The sequence below is a fragment of the Saimiri boliviensis genome, chromosome 16, assembly GCF_048565385.1.
Source record: "Saimiri boliviensis isolate mSaiBol1 chromosome 16, mSaiBol1.pri, whole genome shotgun sequence".
NCBI lineage: Eukaryota > Metazoa > Chordata > Mammalia > Primates > Cebidae > Saimiri > Saimiri boliviensis.
In genome coordinates, this window is record NC_133464.1 from 67,875,343 (window position 1) to 67,895,292 (window position 19,950).

Here is a 19,950-nt window from a genome sequence, read left to right on the forward strand (position 1 = left end):
AATAACATATATCCTGCAGTAAGTTTATAAAGCCTATAAATACAGAAAATAGATACCTAACAATCAATTTGTTATATAGGGAACGTTTTATTTATACTAAAGGTTGATAATCATCAATAACTTGCCACAATGTATTTTTCACTTTCCCTATCATCCCACAGGGCTTTATTTTTAGACATAATTTAATTTGTTTTTTAGGGAAGATAAACAAAATTAGATTCTTTGTAAAGTGTAGTGCTAGGGCCATAAGAAGCAGTAGATTATGGGGGCAGGTACCAGGCCCAGGAGAGCCAGGATTATGGGGATGGAAGTTGGATAGAAATCAGGAACGGCAATAGACCAGAGTCCCAGAAAATTAACTGAAGAAACTGTTTGGTTAAGTTAGAAGGAGAACCCTTCCAAGTTAGATGCAAATAAGGCAAATGGTGTACAAATTGTAAATGTCAATAATTGTATTGCCAGCATACCTGTTCAAGCTCAGTAAATGAGGGCTCTGATGTAGAAGGTACCTACTACAACCGTAAGTACTGATTCAACTCCAACATGGACATAAATCATCAACTTCTCAGTCCCTTGACTAGTCAACCCCAAGCACACCTTCTCAACATGACTATACTTTCTAATACAAACTTACAGATGCATCCCTTAGAATGCACCATTTCTTACCCCTAAGAATTAGCCTTACTCTAACCCAACACTTACTGGAGTAGGCTCCAGATTCTCTGTTTAAAAAAAAAAAAAAAAAAAAAAAAAAATCCAATGATCCAATAAATTTGGAAGTCCATATACTTTATCCTGAACTATAAACTACAACGTTGTCTTTTACCTTTCATGTTTTTTGTTTATTTCATTCATTCAACAAATATTGATTGAATTCCTCCAGTGAGCCAACATCTTGTAGATGGGGACAGAATGAAGGACAGTGTAGACATGTTCTATACTCTTAGGTCTTAGTCTATGTAGGAAGATAGTAAAATAAGTACTTACAGTATAGTGTGTTAAGGGCTGAAATAGGGGATATGTGGGTCACAAGGGGAATACATAGCAGGGGCACCTAAGCTGGTCTACAAAAGGTCAGGGAAAAGATTTTTCAACAAGTACCATCTATGCTAAAATACCGAAGATCAAGTGGAAGGTAGACAGGAAAGGAACTGTCAGTTACAACAGCAGCAATATTGATAATAAATACCTGAAGCTGATATGTAATTACACCTCTACTGTCTGCCAGATACAGTGTTCGACACTTTCCAAGTGTTCTATCAGCAATCCTTTGGGGTGGGCTTTATTACTTTCCCCAAAATCACGTGGTCAATAAGTGGCAAAAACAAGAATTTGAATCCTGATTGATCTGACTCCAAGGTCTTTGCACTACTCCACACCTGCCTCTCAAAGCAATTAACTGATTTTATTATATTTGTTCTGCTAAAAGAAAAAAGTTATTTGATAATATCTTAATTTTGTCTTATTTTTGATTGTCAAGTGCTATTTATTACTTTTTAAAAAACAGATACACGTTTTACAATTTTAATAGATTGTAGTAAAGTTTGGCATTTGGGTATATGTTTCACAAGTATAACATGGATGTCTGAAGTTCACTGTCCAGTAGTGTCTTATACATAGTAGATATTCAACACAACTGCAGCTTCATGCTTTACTTTGAATAAGAAGTAGGGCAGTTTGAAAAAATAACTTTGAACTCCTCAAAGATGCTACTCACATTTTTAAAGTAGTTCTAATTCTCTGTGGGAAATAATCTTGCTGGACATAAGATTTTTCATTTTTGAGGTAGAGTACATGCAGAGGGGGAAGATACAAAATTGATCGCATTAAAAATATCTGACCCTACCTATCACCTGTAACTTCCTACGTACATTTTGGCAAAAATATCCATACTTGTTATGAACTTTATATCTTTTCATTAAGAAGGCTCTTAACATCAGGATAGCTAACTGTTAGTACTTATGAAGATCCTGGTCTAAAGGAGGGTCAGATAAATAGTAGAAAATAGATTTAAGAAATATAATGGGTTGCCTTAAACCCAACAGAAATGCTCAAAATCCCATAAAGTAATTCTTGAATATTCATGGCATGTGGTGAGACAGTCTGTGTTTGGCACCTAGTAATGGCAGGTTGGGCCTGAATGTGTAATTCCTAGATTTGCTTTAATTGTCCGTGTCAGCATTACCAAACTTGCCATCAAAATTATTCTTAAACAGCATAATTATTATATGTAATATAAATATATATGCTTAATTTCTCCTCTTCACCCTCAGTAGGTAATTTTGAGGTATGAAGTGGTTACAAGAGATATTAGCAGAAAGAAAGAAGTAAAGAACCTGGATAATCTATAAATCTGGATTACTTCTCAAATTCTTTTTAATTTATACTGTATTAAGTGTATAAAATACTGTTATCGAAAGAAATTTCACTTGCTGTTTTTTTTTTTTTTGTTGGGGGGGAGGATGATGAACAAAAATCTTTTTAAAAATGCACCTGTGTTGTATTTTTATTCATGATCAATCATCAGTTTATTTCTTTACTAACTATAAAATGTGTTGGTTTTGCTTTAGGGATACCACAGTACAAACTCTTACACTTCAGCCTTCAGTTAAAGATGGACTTATAGTATATGAAGACTCACCTTTGGTTAGTAATCTAATCATAGAAATATTTTCAAGTGTATTTTTGAATCATTGTTGTATTTCAGTTTTTGAAGGAGTGGATCTCTCATGGATTAATCTGTTTTCATGCTACTTATAGAGATATACCTGAGACTGGGTAATTTATAAATAAAAACAGGTTTAAAGGACTCACAGTTCCATGTGGCTGTGGAGACCTTACAATCATGGCAGAAGGTAAAAGGCACATCTCACATGGCAGCAGCCAAAAGAGAATGAGAACCAAGTAAAAGGGTTTCCCCCTATAAAACCATCAGATCATGTGAGGCTTATTCACCACCACAAGAACAGTATGGGGGAAACTGCCTCCATGATTCAGTTATCTCCCACTGGGTCCCTCCCTTGAATTATGGGAGCTACAATTCAAGATGAGATTTGAGACACAGCCAAATCACATCAGATTCTAATATATTTCAGCCTAACTGGAAAGCATTCATTCATGTTCATTTTAGGAGTGGTTATTTATATGGAAATTATTGGGAAAATAATATGTTTTCCTATTTTGTTCTCCTCCCTTCAGAGTGAGAGGTTTAGAGAATGACAGAAATCCTCTGTTGATTTCTTTTCTATTCCAGGTTTTTTTAAAGTTTACCATCATTTTCGAATGTAACAAAATTTAAAAATAGGTAAAGTTTCTAGAAAAGTTTTTTAAAATTGTTCTAATTAATAAAATGTTAGCCCAGTGTTTTAGACAGCTGGGAAGATCCAGTCCTCAACTTCCTACACAAGACCCAAAGAAATCTCAGCCTGCCAGGCACGTCCCTCTGCGCACGTTGACACCTTTGCAGTAATGGCACAAATAAGCCATCACGGAAACCTCTGTGGTCCAGACCCAAGGGAGTGGAGTCTTTAGGATCTCTGCCTGAATTCTCCCAGGTTGGGCCTGACTGTCCTGGAACAAAGACAAGGTTGAGGATAGAAGCTATGTGTTCTCTTTTTTTAAAGTGCAGTTTTTTTAATCCTAAAATTATTTAAATTTTAGGATTAAAGAAATTTCTTATAAGTTTTTTTAACATGGTTTAACATAATTGTGGTAGAAGGAATGCCCATTTCTTAATCTGTATTTTCTTAAAATATATCATGCTAGGAGAAAAATTATGTATTGTCTACTTTATGTCATATTTCTTACTATACTTTTAAAAAAATCTTGAGATTTACACTTAAATTGATTGGACATCTCCTTTTATCCTCCCGTCATTTTTAAGAGTTTTCTCTAGCTTTCATCTTTCTTTTCGTGATGTCACCATCAACCCAGTCACATTAGATCCAAGACTTTTATTTTTCCTTTCTCTTATTCCCATCTAAGCAGTTTCCAAGACTATAGATTCTGCCTCTACAAAACCTTCAAATCTATATGACATATTTTATTTCCATTTTTTTCATACCTTTCTCAAATCAGGTTTCCAAACCACTTTTTAGCCAAATTATTCTGCATATTGTCACCACATTAAATGTCTTGAGGTGTAGCTCCAAGTTCGACTTCTATAGTGTGTGAACTTAGAAGCATTAAATTGCATCCCATTGCTTAATGGGGCAAACTACCTATTTCTTGGTCTGGCAGTTAAACCCTTAGTGGTAGACACCCAGGCTACCCTTCCCATCCCTTTTCTTATATTTAACTTCTACTTCAGCCAACATAGACTGTTCATAGTCACTCATTTCTAGATATGTCCCAGGATTTCTTGAGTTTGACCATTGATTTTCTTTGTCTTGAGTACCCACCTCTTCTGCACTGTCCATTTGGGTCTATTACAATTGTATACTCTTTTAAGAGCTTTAACAAATTCAGTGTTCTAATATTCACAATGATAGTGATGTCACTCCTCGTAACTCCCATGAGACTTTAATTTCTCTATTTGTTATGCTTGTTTTAAATCTCTCCTACTCTTGAGTGTGAAATGTTGTTGGGTACCACTACCATGGGAATAACTTTAATACTAAAATGAAATAAAAAGATTACTGTAGAGTTGGCAGTTTATTAACTATGTGAAACTTTTGGTAGAAATCCCAATGTTTTGTTTCCAGCTCTGCTATAGAAGTGTGTGTGTGTGTGTGTGTGTGTGTGTGTGTGTGAGAGAGAGAGAGAGAGAGACAGAGACAGAGACAGAATACTCATAACTTAAATCAAACCAGCTGTTATAAATCCAAAGCAGTAAATAATTAAGTTTTAATAATGGCTGTCTTCATGTAACTGTTTATGATAAATTTTCTGTCTTCAAAGGTTAAAGCAGTAGAGTTTGGTCATATTCTGGTAGTAGATGAGGCAGACAAAGCTCCAACAAATGTCACCTGTATTTTAAAAACTCTAGTAGAAAATGGAGAAATGATTCTAGCAGATGGAAGACGCATTGTTGCAAGTGAGTATTTTAAAAAGCAGTGTTTCCTTTTATACATACAATGTTTAGATCTTTGGTATCAAATCAGAAGCTTAGCTGGCTACTTACTTACAAATAATAAGCATATGTTCAATATAACTTAAGTTCCCTGTGTTGACAATCATTTGCAAACATTAATACATCTGAATCTAGCTTTGTCAGTTTTACTTTTTATAGCCAGTGAGCCTCTTTGAAATTTTTAGTAGTAGTATTAGGACAAATCAGCTTTGTCTACTCTGACAGTACTAGCATATTAACCCTTATACTCATCTCCTATTTGTGTATGATTTTTTTTTCAATTCACTTATAATGAACAAATGCTGGACATTTTATATTATATGTACATATATATGGGGTAAATACGTGTGTATATATAAAGGCATATATTACATACACACTTCTACCATAGGAAGAAGTCATTCTCTATTTTTCATTGTCTCCTGCCCCTCTCCATACACACCTTTTTGTTGTTATTGTTAGGAAAAATAAAAATAAAAAAGAAGATCGATTAATCTCATCAGTGTATCTAAACTACAAGGAACAATTAAATTTGTCTGATACAATGTGAGAACATTTTCTAATTTAAAATTTAAAATTTTTGTGTCCTCAAAGGACTTGAAAATCTATAACTGGCCACTGAAAATATATAGCCAACCAGAGTAACCAAACAAGTTGAGACTAATAACTAAAATCTTCAATATTCAAAGAGAGTATGAAAGGAAAACCCCGTTAAAAAGGTACAAGTGCCTTTTCTGAGCCTGAGCATTCTAATATTTATAATAATAATAATAATATTTATAAAAATAATAATATTTATAATAATAATAAAAGCATTCTAATATTTCGGTTTCACAGTGAATTTGTGTGGAAAATGAGAATTTGAGTTACCCTGAATGCTTTCTCTTGAAAAAAAAAAAAAAGATCATTCAGACTCTTAGAATTCTGCCTGCCCTTATGAGGCATTATGAGGAAAGTGAACTGGAAAAGACAATTGCTGAAACACAATTGTAGTTAGGAAATAATTATCTCCTGGCAACCCTCTGCATTCTCTGATGTATTTTTGAAGAAGAGTCATTATAATTTTAAATTCAAGTATGATTGTAGCTGACATTTTGAATAAGAGCACTTGAAGCTCCTTTGAATGTGGTTTCATGAACCATCACTTGTAAGGTTATGTTTTTTATTTTCTTTACTTTTTAAATTTTTCATTTTTTATTGTCATTGTTTTCATTAACTGATTAAATTTTGCCTGTGGCCACATATCCTTGTTATTTTCTACTACTAAGATTAATGGAGATCAGAGTGAAAACTATTGGTTGTATTGGTGTACATGAATATGTAGATGCTGAAAGATTACTTTTTGATATCATTTTTTAAAAATGAAAGTAGTTTCTTCCAGACTCATCTCAAATAAAACTGCAGGTACTTCACAACTATCATTTGTTAATGATAGTTTAAAATTTTTTCATTTTTCACACAAATTCATTGTGAAACCAAAATATTAGAATGCTTTCATTAGTGCTAAGCTCAGGCTCAGAAAAAGCACTTGTACTTTTTTTAACGGCGTTTTCCTTACATACTCTCTTTGAATATTGAAGATTTTAGTTATTAGTCTCACCTTATTTGGTTACTCTGGTTGGCTACTCTGGTTTTAAATAGATGGGCAACCTAAGGGTGGGATTTAAATAAATTCATTTAGCAAGTGGTTCTTCCCGAAAGAACCATAATAAAACTTGTACTATCTTAAATTATTTTCCAGATTTCCAGTTCTATCTGAAATGTACACTAGCCGGTAGAAATACCTTTCACAAAAGAAAGCCCTAGTCAACTTGAGATCACTTATTTTAAGAACTGTGGTACAATCCCTTGATTGGAAATAAATCAATGTTGCACTAATGTGTTGGCTAGGTTTTTAAGACCTTTATTCTGTTAATATGTATTTAGGTTGCAGGGTGCATGATCTAAACAGGAATAACTCCTTAGCTGCATAATGGCAGGCTCTATGCAAAAGGATGCGGTTGCTGAATTAATAAAAACTAAAGAATGTTTGGATTATCCTTTGGCTATTCCTTGGATTATCCCTTGTTATGGATTTCTATCTTTAATTTTTTAAGGACTAACAACATCTCAAGCCAGATTTAAGTACTGTAAGTCTACATTTGGATAAGGTTGCTTTTTTTTTAGATGTACACTGAAGGTACATGAGAATGCAAGTTCCTGTGCAATTTAGTATATGTTTTATCAGTGTTTGGTTCCTCTGCAACCAAGTTATCACAGCCAAATATCTTAGAGCCTTTTGTAATTGAACAGTGTAACTATTTGCGTTATCTTAAAGACTGTTGCTTGATATTTTTAAGAATTATTAAATATTGATAAAGAATAAATAAAAATTTAATTTTGTTTTTCAGATTCTGCTAATGTGAATGGAAGAGAAAATGTTGTAGTGATTCATCCTGATTTTAGGATGATCGTTCTGGCAAACAGACCTGGATTTCCTTTCCTAGGCAATGATTTCTTCAGTACCTTAGGTAAAAACAGTAATGATAATAACAATGCCAATAGTAGTAATAATAGTATTAGTAACACTGCTGTAATGGCTGTCCTTGAATGTTTATCATGTGCTGTGCCACCAAAAGATCTGATATTCAACGAGGTTTTTTTGGTTCTGTTTTGTTTTCGAGATGGAGTCTTGCTCTGTCACCCAGCCTGGAGTGCAGTGGCATGATCTTGGCTCACTACAACTTCCACCTCCCAGGTTCAAGCGATTCTTCTGCCTCAGACTCCCCAGTATCTGGGATTACAGGCATGCACCAGTGAACCCAGTTAATTTTTGTTTTGTTTTGAGATGGAGTATTGCTCTCATTGTGCAGGCTGGAGTGCAGTGCAGTGGCGTGATCTAGGCTCACTGCAACCTCTACCTCCCAGGTTCAAGCGATTCTCCTTCCTCAGCCTTCCGAGTAGCTGGGATTACAGGTGTACACCACTATGGCCAGCAAACTCTTTTTGTATTTTTAATAGAGATGGGGTTTCACCATGTTGGCCAGGCTGGTCACAAACTGCTGACCTCATGTGAGCCTCCTGCCTCAGCTTCTCAAAGTGCTGAGATTGCAGGTGTGAGCCACCATACCCATCCCAGAGAGATTATTTTTTATAGTGTCTGAGATAATTAGTGGAATTGGGCTTCATATCTAAGTCTTTCTGATCCCAGAGTGCTTTTTCTTAAACCATTATACTATACTTTGTCGTTTAGGACCTCTTGGAATAAAACACAAAATAAGAAATGGTTTTGCTTATTTCACATTCCCCTAATCATGAAAAGGATTGAGATCAGCTCTGAGGAGACTGATTCACATTGATTGGAAAGGCCCTGGGTTAAACTGACTCATCAAAAGTCTTTAAGAAGGACTTCTCTTCTTTATAGCAACTATATAATTCTGGACCCTCATACTTAATGTGAAGCAAGGCCCTGTCTCTCAGTGGGATCTTTGATCTGTCAATTACCCAGAGAGGAATTTATCCAAGGAATTTACCTATACAATGTTTAGGTACAAGGATAGGCACTATAACATGGTTTATAATAGAAAGATTGGAAACAACCATTTAAACAACAATCCAAATGGGACTGAGTAAAGAAATTCTTTTGTATCCACACAATAGAATTCTATGCAGCTGTTTAAAAAAGACAGAATAAGTTTACCAATGCTGACATAAAAAAAAAATTAGTACTCAAAATATTAATTGAAACAATAAGTCAGTAAAGTGTATATAATAGTTTACCTTTATATGTTTTGGAAAAGGCAGGAGGGATGTGTACATGCATAAGCTTGTATATGCATAGAATTTCTCCAGAAGGTCCACAAAAATCTGATAAGGCATTGTTTGCAGTGAAAGTTAGGGATGGGAGAATAAAATACTCAGTTATACTATTTTTGTAGTTTTTACTCTGTACAGATGTTACCTTAAAAGTTACTAACAAGTCATAGATTACTGATGCACTTAGAAATGTAGTAATGTAAACACACCCAAGAAAGTTGTTTCTAATTGTAGAGAGGTTTGAGTTCTTTTTATGTTTGGGTTCTTTATAGTTCGCCCCTTATACCCCAAGTCACTCCTTATTACATTTATTTTAATGCCTATTAAGAATACTCACTCCCTGTTCTGTCTCCATCTTCCATCCACTTCCAAATCCTGAAACATATTGTACCATCTGCTCTTGCTCTGGTGAAATTCTGGCCCACCCCTGAAGTTCGTTCCTCTCACCAAAGTCCTTTCAAGCACTGGTGTTTTTTCTCCCACCCTGGGCCTTGAAGAGGTAAAGAGTCTTTGCTCCTTATTGCTGCCTTTATATCATTCTCTTTCTCTCTTCCCTAAAATCCCCCAGCTTTACATCTCATGTCATCAGATTACATCTTTGCAGCCCTTTGCTTCTGTCATCTACTCCTACTCATTGTTGTCACTTCTCCGTAATCTCTAGCCCTTTGCTCATTCTCGTGCTCTCCAACCCTACTCTTGAGTGGTTTTAGTATACACATACATGACCCTTCCAACTCTCTGGCCTCTTGCCTCCTTGGATTTTTTTATCCCAGTGGTCTTATCTTATACCACACCTGAGCCACTCATGGCTAGTTTCTATAGCTGACACTTCTATAATTTCAGCTTCATATTCTGTTCTCATTTGTCCTTGGGATTTTTATCTCATCCATGCATCCACCACCTCCAGTCTTTCCATCTACTCCCTCTAGTACACCAAATCCAACAATTCTTCAAATGTATGAAAAGCTCCAATCCATTGATCCTACCACCTTTTCATTTACCCATCTTGATATATTTTCTTCACCTTTACATAGCCTTTTTTTCTCTTGCCCAGCTTCAATTTCATGATCTTTCACATTTATGATTCTCTTACATATATTCTTCAGTTTCCCTGACCCTCTCTTAGCTTATCCTATATACTTGGAACCCCTCTGCCCTGGTTACCGCCCACTCTCTGACAACATTGAACCTACACACGTGCAGCTGAATGTGGTTAGAAAAAGCCCAAAACCGCTCTGACCAATCTTGTTTCAAATTTTTAACGATGGACCTCAAGTGTCCCTAACTGCAATCACGTGATGCTTCCCTAGACCTTTCACTTTCCTGTTCTCCTAGGATAATTCTTATCTTCTCTCTCCTCGCAGCTCAACACTGCTGCATGAATTTCTTTTTGTTTTAAAATTATACTATCCTTGAACATTCACTTGCTGCAAGAGATTGCAATAAAGAAGGGCTTAAAGAGGGGAAAGGGAAATTCTCCTTCATTTTCCCACCAGTTTCATTCATTCCCCATTGCTCACCGGGATTGTTTACTGACTTCTTTGTAGATTTCCATTGCTTTCTCCTGACTTCCTACTGCACTGAGAAAAATGAAAACAATTAAAAACGAATGTCCACAGACTCCTACCACCAAGTCTTCCACCTATGATGCTCTGCTTTCCCACTTGTTGCAGTAAACTGTTCACACTCCCATCTAGAGGGAGATCCTCCAGATAAGCACCAGATCCCACCTTCTGAAGGTTGCTGCTCTAGCAGTTCTTCCCTTCCTCTCCTATATCAGCAACTTCCCTCTCCCTATATTATTCCCATCAGCATACAATCATGCTATTTCCTTCTTCTTCGGAACACATACACAAATCTCTTAATCTTACTCTTTTTGCCACCTATGGCTACTTTTTTCTTCTCCTTTATAGCAAAATTCCTCACAACAGTCGTTTATACTCAAAAAAGTTGTCTACACTTGCTATCTCCATTTCTTCTGCACCATCCTTACTTAAATGCACTCTAATCAGATTTTTGCTCCCATTACTCCACAGAAACAGTTCTTGTCTAGGTCATTAGTGACTTTCCTATTGCTAAATCCAGTGGTTGATTCTTAGTCCTCATCTTACTAATTCTATCAGCGGTATTTAATATAATATATAGTGGATACAGTTAGTCACTCTCTTATCTTTGATGCATTTTCTTGCACTTAACTTACAATATGCCTTCAAGTATGTTTTTGGTTTCTTACCTTGTCAATTATTCCTACTCAGCATTATTTGTTGGAGCTTGTTAGAATGCCCCAAGGCTCAGGCCCTGGTCCTCTTGCCTATCTATATTCATTCTTTTAATAAAATCAGAATGTGTCATATTTTAGAATATCAATTATATGCCTGTTATTGCCAAATTTTTATCTCCAGCCCAGGCCTCCTTCCTGAACTTCATACTCATATCCAGCTTCCAGTTCAATAGCTCCTATATCTCAAATTTAACATGTCCATGATAGACATTTTTTTTCTTAAATCTGATTAATTTATAGTCTTTTGTAAATCGCTATCATTGACAACTCCAAATTCATTTTTGGTTTCTCTCTTTCTCCAATGCTCTTTTCCATATATCCTGAAATTTTATTGGTTATACCTTCAAAATATATTCAGAAATATCCTACTTTCCCATCACTTCCATTTGCCACCATTTTGACCTAAGCCGCCATCATCTCTTACCTGGATTACTTCTATAGTCCCCTAATGGGGCATCCTGCTTCCAGCCTTATTCTTTTTTATGAACTGCGAAAAATCTAAGAGTTTATTCTACTTTTAAGCTAACAATTTAGCCTGCCACAGAAGGCTTTCATGGCAGAAGACGCTAGACTCCTGAGTCAGAAACAAGAGGGATGATTATTCAGCAAAAGCAGTAGTAAAGTATCAGCATTTGTGCTAGTTCCTCAAGCCCCGGTTCCTACAGGATAGCAGAAAGAGGGCCAAATGATACCTGCAGTTACAGTGAGATGCCTTGTACAAAAGTAACCCTGAGCTTTGGTAACCCAAATTACTTTTTTACAAAGAAAGAGAGAGACAAAGAGAGAGAATATGTCTTCCAAGTCTGCACTGTTTGCTCTACAAATCTTCTTGGAAATACAGTCAGTGTGGTCAGTGCTTCTGCTGACAAGATATTTGTCTTCCCATACCCTTTTGCGTCTGTTCACAACACAGCAGTACACTTCTCTGCTAAAATCCTCCATGGCTTCCCATTTTATTCTGAGTAGAGGTACAAGTATTTACAACAGTTTGTAGTATCCTGCACAGTATGTCTTTCACATCCTCCTATGTCTTTAAACCTCATGTCCTGTACTGCTCGGTGCTGCTCTCACCACTTACTCTATTCCAACCACTCTGCTCTCCTTCCTCTTCCTTCCACATGCCAGGGTCTTTGGATTAGCTGTACCAGCTGTCTGGGTATCAACATTTACTCAGATGTTACTTTCTCATGAGGTTTACCTGACTGACCTCCCCTAGCATCACCATTTCTACTGTCCTAATTAATCATTATTTGATGAGCAAATGAATGAGGGGTCAATTACCTTTTTATGTTAATGGTAGGTTTTATTTTCAGCAAAAAAAGGCAAAAGCCATTCTTCACCTTTCTATTTGAAAAGCTTTGGTCTATGTGATAAAATTTTGAAGTTATCATGACTTTCATTTTATTCAATTGATTTTAAATACGCACATACAAAGTAACTATTTGTTCAAATTGTTCCTAAATCAAAGTAAGCTCTTATTGCTACCTTACTAGATATCCTTATTTTCTAAAATGAGCATATTAAGTAATGTAAGTCTATTTACTTTTACTTCCTTTGATCCCTGCTCTTTTAGATTATGAATCAATATAATTATTTTTCTAGTGCATTCTCATTTGCCTAAATTACAGATGAACTATTATGCTTCTACATTCCTTTTCTTGATTTTTAAATTAGACAATGTCTCTACAGGTTTACTTTACCACAACTAACCTCTAAAGTATATTCCATCAATCTGCACAAGATACAAAGTGTTTAGAGAGTGATGTGCTAACTCTCCCTTTTTTAGTGCATAAAGAAGCATTTATATGAGCTAGATGTATATAATTTTTGAAGATACTCAACATTTGTTGAAATTAAAAAGGCTGTCTCAGAACCATATGAAGAATATATTCCCATTAATAGAAAAGGAATAAATTATCTAAACTCTGCATAGATGCATTTTTTTTAAAAGTACTAATACAGGTCTGGAAAAATAAATACATTGAACATTAAGACTCAGTGCTTTTGGGGGAAGGAGTGGCACTGGCAGAGACTTAAAGGAGACTTTTTTTTCTCTTTGTATTAGAATATCTCCTGGTGAGCATATATTCAAGTATTATGTAAATTTTTAACAAAAATAAATTCATGGAGATAAACCATCCATTACCCAGTTTTCTTTTGCTTCCGTTGTTTACTTTCTTCTCTGTACCATCCTATTGTTGGATGAGCTTTCTGTGCTTTGATGAGCAACTAATGCTCTTTAAACAAGCATTCCATTTTTTCCTGTGGCATTGTAATGGATTCGGTGCATATTGAATGTGGATCTTTTCTCTCATTTAGGTGATATTTTTAGCTGCCATGCAGTTGATAACCCCAAACCCCACTCGGAGCTTGAGATGCTCAGACAGTATGGACCAAATGTGCCTGAGCCCATCCTTCAGAAGCTTGTGGCTGCCTTTGGAGAGCTGAGGAGTTTGGCTGACCAAGGAATTATTAACTATCCTTATTCTACGAGAGAAGTTGTCAACATAGTCAAACATTTACAGGTATGACACACACCTGTGTATAGTGGTTTAGAAGACGCCATCACACTCTTATTTTTTCAGACTGCACAATTTGTGCTAGAGCTTTTAATTTCCATAAATATAATAATGATTCAGATTACATAATTTGAAATGTTTACAATCTAAGTTGTAAATATGGTAGGCCAATGAACATTATCTGTTTAGCTTTTGAATTAACCTTTGGCAAGGTTTTTTTTTTTTTTTTTTTTTTTTTTTTTTGAGACAGAGTCTTGCTCTGTCCCCAGGCTAGAGCACAGTGGCACAGTCTCGGCTCACTGCAACCTCCACCTCCCAGGTTCAAGCAGTTCTTCCACCTCAGCCTCCCAAGTAGCTTAGACTATAGGCATGTGCCACCACGCCCAGCTAATTTTTTTTGTATTTTCAGCAGAGACTGGGTTTCACCACGTTGGCCAGGATGGTCTCAATCTCTTGACCTCATGATCCACCCGCCTTGGCCTCCCAAAGTGCTGGGATTTCAGGCGTGAGCCACCACACCTAGCCTGGCAAGGTCTTATGCTGTAGTCATTACCGAGGAGTTAGGAAATTTGGTGGAAGGCTGTTTTTGGAGGGCAGGTGAGGCAAGAGAGTGAGTTAGTGGGGAAACCTTCCTGTAAGAGTGTTTGGCTTTTTACAACAAGCATGTGGTATATGGATAAAAAATATTTTTATTTTGAAACAAATCACATGGAGACAACAGTAAACAGTCAGAACTAACAGTACTGATTAAATACCTGTAAATACTGCAGGAAAGTTTTACAAGATAGAGTAGGCAGGAGAGTGAAATTTCTTGTGACCATGTGCAATGAGTACTCCACCTTAGTAAAGAAAACAAACAAAAAAATGATAATAAATCTTACTTACAGAACAAGCAACGGTCTCCAAGCGAACAAATACAACTCAACGACACTTGACCTCCTACCTATCCCCAACCCTCCAAGAAAACCCTAGAAAGAAAAACAGAAAGATGGGGCAGGGAGAGTGCACAAAGGGGAAGATGTTGATCCAAGGATACAAAGTTCCAGTTAGGAGAAATAAGTGTTTGAGATCTATTGCACAGCATGGTAACTATAGTTAATAATAATGTAATGTATATTTTGAAATTGCTAAGAAAGTAGATGTTAAGTAATATTTGTACCACAAAAAAAGATGTGTTAAATAATGAATATTAATCAGTGTGATTTAACTATTCTATAAGGCATACATACATTGGAATATCCCATTGTACCCCATAAACATATAGTTATTATTTGTCAATTAAAAAATATATAGAAAGAAAACAAGATTAAAAATAAAAAGCTTTCTTCTGCCTGTAAAGCCATAAATTCAATTCAGCCAGCTCAGACCCAAACACTTAAAGAAAATCAAAGCAGAACCAGGAAAGGACCCAGAGGACATGACCAGTATCAATTCAGTTGCAGTCACACTTGTTTTCTTGCCCTCTACTGCTCCCTGTTCTCTGTTCCTTGTTCTTTTTACGTTCTTCCCTTCTTTTCTTGTTGCTTTATCTTTTCTTCTTCATTTCTTCACAGACTGACTTTTCTGAAAGCTTCTGTATAGATATTTAACACACTCCTTTACTTAACTAGCATTTTTAAACTGTTCGATCTGGTACTCATATTAAAGACAGGAGATTTCAGAAAGCAGTGGTAATCACTGACACCAGGATCTTGCTCTAACATTTGAGAGGAGGAACAGTTCCCCCTCAAATTTGATCATTTACTTAAAAAGGAAAATATTGTTAAAGTCAGCTGAGTAAACATTAAAAGAGAAAAATGTCTACATTCCTACTACCTGCTTATTCGAAAAGGCCAGTAAATTTCTGCTATAGTTCATTTGATCATTATTATCCTATCCATTTCATAAGTTTTTATCACGTTGTATATCTTATTACATGCATAATAAGTGATTTTTTTTTTAATACAGAAATTTCCCACTGAAGGTCTCTCCAGTGTAGTTCGAAATGTGTTTGACTTTGATTCCTACAACAACGACATGAGGGAGATACTGATTAACACTTTACACAAATACGGGATACCTATTGGAGCAAAGCCTACCAGTGTGCAGCTGGCAAAGGAGTAAGCCAAATTCACTGTCAATCAGTGCTCTCCTGATTCTTAAATGCTGATAGTTCTTGATCTACCATTGCATTCTACAAAGCTGAGTTGCTATGGAAATTTCTTTCCATGAGTAAGCTTTTCAAATATATATGTGTGTGTGTGTGTGTGTGTGTGTATATATATATATATATATACACACACACACACACACACACACATATATATGGCTATTTACTGGCTGCTTTTCAGTTAAATAGCATTATTTATAGGCCTGTAAATTGAAAATTTTGATTATTATGAATGTTCCATGAGTAGATGTAATACAGTCAAATAAAGGGGAATATTTGTTTCTTTAACAGTCTCAGTCCTTTTGTTGAGTTACTGTATTGCTATTTCATAATCCAGTGCAAAATTATTATACAAACATAAAACCACATAGAGATAATGTACATTTAGTTGATATGTTCTTATTTCTGTTACTATATAGTTTTCTTTGTGATAGTTTTCTAAATTTATGATCATATTTACTAGAGAGATTTTTGGTTACTTATGTCTGCTTCATAGATGAAAGAGGTAGTAAAAACTAGTGGGTTTATTTCATATGAGCCAGTTGCCTACCCTTTATTTTATAATCATAGGCTACTACTTAATGTTAGTTAAGAATCTTGCACATACGGTGTTGACCAGAAAAGTAATTGACAGAGTTTTTTAGTAGAGTAGTAAGTTAGCACAAATTCACTGGAAAATAGTTTTCAATATGCCTAACTTATTGATAATGTATCTAATGCCATCTTTGTCTATAAAAATGTCAATTATAAATTTACAAGGGACAATAATCACTTTTAAAGTAAAATACTGTTCAATTATAGTCTCAAATAGGAGGTACTATCTTCCTGTAGAAAAAATGTGTTAAGTATTAATATAAATCACTGATTATATATTAAATATAAATCAGTGATTAGCAAAAAATATGTGTATGTATATATATATGCATGTATATATACATATGTATGTATATGTATGTTTATATATATATATACACACACACACACAGATACGTATACATAAATATATATAATCTCCAAAGTATATACTCATTCATATTTATTCTTTGTGTGTGTATCTACACACACACACATACTTCTATATAATCTCCAAAGTGTATACTCATCCATTACTGATTCTTTGAAGTCATTATAAAAACTTGTCAGGTGTTTATAATGACTTGAAAGAATCAATAGTAGCATATATGCAAATAGAAATAAATTATTAAAGTATTAGGAATTTCTGAAAGAGAAACAAATATTTCCCTTTTATGGTAAAAGTACAAGATATGCTTATGTTAGAAATGATACTATCAGTGCATTGATTTATATTATTAATGAATAAGTAAATCATTTTCCAGAAGAATGACTGGGTGGCAATTGCAAATGCACACATTTTTTGGTACAATGCTATTTTACTGATCGATTAGCAGTCCTTATGGGCATTTGAAACTAGGTCAGTAATTTAATGGGTATAACATATCGTCTGTATTAGAGTGTTCAAGAAATTGTCTTTAATATGAAGAAACTTTCTATTAGAAATTTTCTTTAATATACAAACTTAAAGTTATTCACTTCCTTTTTGTAAACTATCTTTATTTTTAGCTGGAAATAAGATGGCTTTTATTACCATTAACAGATGTATGTAATTAAAGTACTAGCTTTATGGGAACTAAGCTCATGATTTTAAAACAATTTTTTTCTACTCTTGCATAACTATAAATAAAAATTTAAAAACACATTAATTGGTAAGGTTAATCATGAGAAAATTTTTACTTATAAAGCAGTTTTAGTTTCCAAGGAAGAAACTAAAAATGGTTTAACTTACTCATTATCACCCTCAGTTCTAAACAGGAAAATTCTTGCTATGGCGAGTTACTCGTAAGTACTAGAGTTAGAGTAGTAAAGCAAAAGTTAGAATTAACTTGCCAGCAAAGAACTTGCTAGCAAGAATTTTCCTGTTTAGAACTGAGTAGAAACTCATAAGTACTAGAGTTAGAGTAGTAAAGCAAAAGTACTTTGAGCCTGGAAACAAGTTGGTAACACCAACGCATGGTGTGACCGTGTGTTACAATGGGATGGAAACAACTAGTCCCCCAACCACATGTAGCTAGAAAGAGACTTAAGCAGATGTGAACGATGAGTGAATTTGCCTTTTAGATGGAGATCATAGTAGGCTATAATTTCCACAGTCATTGAGAGAAATTTTTTCCTCATCTGTTAATTGCAATAACTTAGGCAGCTCAAAAGTAGTGTTGTTTTATTGCCCTTCATGAAATTCACAGGTTCCATAGCACCCTTTCTATCAAATTATCAGCCTTGTACTTAGAGAGAGTAGCATGATGAAGTGAACAAAGTATGGCCTGGGAATTTAGCAGTTAGTCATATGTTCACCTGTCTACCTGGATCAGACGTGGAGAAACAGATAAAAAGACAATCCTGCCCTCAAAGAGCTCACAATTCCATTTTGGTCATTTGAGTTTAGAGAAGTTATTTAACACAGTGGGTTCTCTATTGGTATAGAGGGCCTTTTATTATAAATAGCATATCTATTTGATTTACCATCTAAATCAGGACATTTTTGAGAATGGAAGGGGGAGCTATTGACAATAACTTTGTAAAAATAGTATAAAATAAGAATGGCCTGTCCAGGCCAGGATATGTGATTATCTTCATCATAGATCATCAGTAAGGTTCCTTTCTATTCTAACATCCTTTGCATTTCAATATAATCTTAATGCTTCTCTCATCTGCAAAAACAAATATAAACAGATGTGATACAACACTTTTCATTCCCACTGTCCCCCCCCCCCACCCTGCCCCCAAGTAGTGTACTGTTGATAGTAATCACATAGACCTCTGAAAAGTTAATCTTCCCCATGTGGTCTTTGATTTCACACTGACTTTCCTAGACCTTTTGCTAAATCAGTTCTTCTATCCTGCTTCTATCCAGCTCTGCAGGGACTATTGGTGGGGAAGATACACATTGGATTTCAGGTCCTAAGGAAGAAGGATAAAATGGTTTAATAGTGTTAATATATTTTTGCCCTGAATGAACAATTCTTGCTACAACTTAATTTTCATGTTCTCTAATCCAACCGGAGTGCTTATTGATGGAAACAAAGTTACATTGAATCTAGAACAAGATGATCATACCCACAGTCAGTATGGAAATGGAAAGATAATTGCCCACTCACTACGTATAGCTAAAAAGAGATATAAGGCAGATGTCATAGAAGGGGGAATTTCTTTACATGGGCCAAGATAATACTAAATGACTATTTGTGTAATTATCTACAGCACCTTCCTCCTCAAGTGAAATCAGAATATGCTTTGTCTGTTCAGGAGTGGTGATGTCATTGTTGTGTTGTTTGGTAAAATTCCCAAAAGAGAGATGTTGCCACTTTCCCTTTTGTTCTCCTAAACAGTGCAATGATGTTATCTATCTCATAGGTCTCTACACATTTTTTAAAGGGCCAATGTGATGAGGTGAATTTGATTTGTCTTTTTAAATAAACTTTTGCTAAACCTGGTATTTTTAGACTGAGTCTTATTGGGTGGTTATTTTATTTTACTTGATCCTGCCATAATGGAGCTCTTCTTCCTTTCTACAAATGTATTCCCAGATCTTAGTACCAGGATCAGAATTAGCTACCTAGACCCCCCACCCACTACATTTGCCCCTGTTCACTAGTACTTCCTCAGGTTTGTTACTGCACCTCTTTTAAGTTTCTAATACATGGGAAAGGACATACCGAGAGATGATAAACATAACCAAATAAGGAAGTACACTGGGAAAAAATATTTTTTTAAATATAAAGACTATGCTTTATAGGGGATTGAATTTAATTCTGTGACATTTATCCTATAGAGAAACAACTATATGTCTATGAATCTAGAGAAGATGATCATACCCATATTCAAGATGGGGATTTGTCCTATAGAGAAATAAGACAATTGATGCTGTATGTGCATGTTGCATGTACCAATGTCATTTTGTCAGTATTGTAGGCAGAGATAGGAGGATTTACGTTAAAATTGAAACTCTTAAGTTTTAAATATTATTGTTGGAAATATCTTTGTAACATATATATTTTAAGAGAATTAGTTCCAAACATCCAACCAAAGGCATACGTTATCTGCTATACTTAAATATAGA

At 35.1% G+C, this 19,950-nt stretch overlaps 1 protein-coding gene across 4 annotated transcripts in view; it reads left to right on the plus strand.

Annotated features, from left to right (window-relative positions):
* The window catches only part of VWA8 (von Willebrand factor A domain containing 8), a 372,198-nt gene that overhangs the window by 211,683 nt on the left and 140,565 nt on the right, over nucleotides 1-19,950 (plus strand). For all 4 annotated transcript variants that reach the window (XM_003934387.4, XM_074387788.1, XM_074387787.1 and 1 more), the window contains 5 exons: nucleotides 2,571-2,646; nucleotides 4,900-5,035; nucleotides 7,462-7,581; nucleotides 13,467-13,672; nucleotides 15,614-15,765. In XM_003934387.4, the coding sequence (XP_003934436.2) occupies nucleotides 2,571-2,646; nucleotides 4,900-5,035; nucleotides 7,462-7,581; nucleotides 13,467-13,672; nucleotides 15,614-15,765 (690 nt within the window). The remainder of the gene's footprint in view (nucleotides 1-2,570; nucleotides 2,647-4,899; nucleotides 5,036-7,461; nucleotides 7,582-13,466; nucleotides 13,673-15,613; nucleotides 15,766-19,950) is intronic.